We start from the raw sequence: 1,629 nt of genomic DNA on the forward strand, positions 1-1,629 counted from the left end.
AAAATGATGTACAAATGCGCTTTACACAATTGATATGTGTATGGATTGTGATAACAGTTGTATGAGCCCCTAATAAAATGTTTTTAAAAAAAAGAAATAGCAAAAGATGAAAAACAAAAAGAAATTAATCAAGCTGTTTGTTTAGACTTTGTGAACTTCACAGAAAATGTTATCTTTCATGTTAAAAGTTTTTAAGTACCTGGCTTTTGTGAAATGTATACGGTGCATTCTGTATCCGTGCTGTGATGTTACTCATGGTTACAAATAACTTTTAATTTTATACTTAACCATGCCCCTTTTCGAAAAATAATAATAATAACATGCCCTTTTGCAGACACACCATAAGTTACAAACCCTTGCTGTATATTTGACCTAATTTGGGCCGCACACCTCTGAGATAGGGGGGCGGTTTGACTTGAAAAATTCAGTAATCCAGGGGGGCGGGAGTGGTTTGACTTGAAAAATTCCGTAATCCTAAAATTCCATTTCCCACAAAATGCTGAAGTCCTGTTGTTTATTTGATCTTCACACCGAGCCCTTTCATAGGCGGCGCGGGTGAGGACCCTGAAGTTGGGAGAAATAGGGTCTGAAATCAGGCTCACACAAAAGCAGCAGAGATGGAATCTGCATCTAGATCTGTCCACTCCTGTTCCTGAAGGCATGGTTCTTTAACTTTGGCGGCACTCCTTAAAGCGCCAGTCCTCAGACTTCACCTCCAGATCGAACTCACCAAGCCTGAAGCAGTAATGCCCAGCAATTTCATCAGCATCCACAAAAGGTTCACGGTAGTGGCACATTTGGAGAAACGCTGCCTACTCATTATGTTCCCTCACTGCCTGGCTGGACCAAAGCAAGTCCCTTGACCTCTCAATCTGTTTTCTCCTCTCTAACATCGAGGCAGCGTCGACCTCCCGGTGCAACTGTGAGAATTTAAAGAGGGGGGCTGATGTTAAGTCCTTTTCAAAGTCCGGAACTGCACCAATGCTGCTCGGCTTGATGCAGACCCGCTGGGCTCAGGAGCCCGTGCAGAGGAGAGGGGATCCGGAGCCGATGGCCCCGGCGCCTCCCTGCGCCCTCCGTCCCCACAGCCCTCTGCTCGGGCGCGCTCGGGAGCCTCTCGCCGAAACTGACAGCTCAGCTCGGGCGAGGGTTTGACTGCGCAGCCGGCGCACGAAGAAAGGGGCGGGCGTGTGGCCCTAGAGGCGGGCCCAGGAAATTCAAAACAAGCCCGCAGAGGTGCGGGCCTGCCAGCCCCTGCTTCCCGGCCGGCTCCTCCGCGCCGGCCCTGCTTCCCAGGAACTCGGCGGCTCACCTTTCCCCGGAGCCACGGGACCCGAGGCTGAGCCCGAGACGGCGCCGGCCCCCGACGCTGCGGCCCCCGGAGGGTCGGGGGCTGCGGGGCCGGGGGCCGAGGCGGTGACCCGGCTGAGAAGCGCGCTGGCTGCCTCGGCGCCGGTAACGTCCGCTTCTCCCGGGGCTCCAGAGCCCGCCACTGCCTCCTCCAGCAGCCGAGCCTCGCGGCGCAGCGCCTCTTCGGCCTCACGGAGGTTGCTTTGCCGTAGGAACTGCAGCACCGCCAGCAGAGTCTGCCGGTCCTGGGGAGCACTGGCCTCCGGAGCTGCGGCGGGC

The 1,629-nt window shown here is 54.6% G+C and overlaps 1 protein-coding gene across 1 annotated transcript in view; it reads right to left on the reverse strand.

The window, feature by feature from the left end:
- The window catches only part of TAF5 (TATA-box binding protein associated factor 5), a gene marked incomplete at its 5' end in the record, with an annotated part of 15,867 nt that extends 14,239 nt beyond the window's left edge, over positions 1 to 1,628 (reverse strand). Inside the window, one exon of the mRNA XM_004700949.2 lies at positions 1,313 to 1,628. Within this exon, the coding sequence (XP_004701006.2) occupies positions 1,313 to 1,628 (316 nt within the window). The remainder of the gene's footprint in view (positions 1 to 1,312) is intronic.
- Position 1,629: the final 1 nt, after the last annotated feature.

Source organism: Echinops telfairi, unplaced genomic scaffold (genome assembly GCF_000313985.2).
Source record: "Echinops telfairi isolate 266 unplaced genomic scaffold, ASM31398v2 ScPeMD7_70;HRSCAF=299, whole genome shotgun sequence".
NCBI lineage: Eukaryota > Metazoa > Chordata > Mammalia > Afrosoricida > Tenrecidae > Echinops > Echinops telfairi.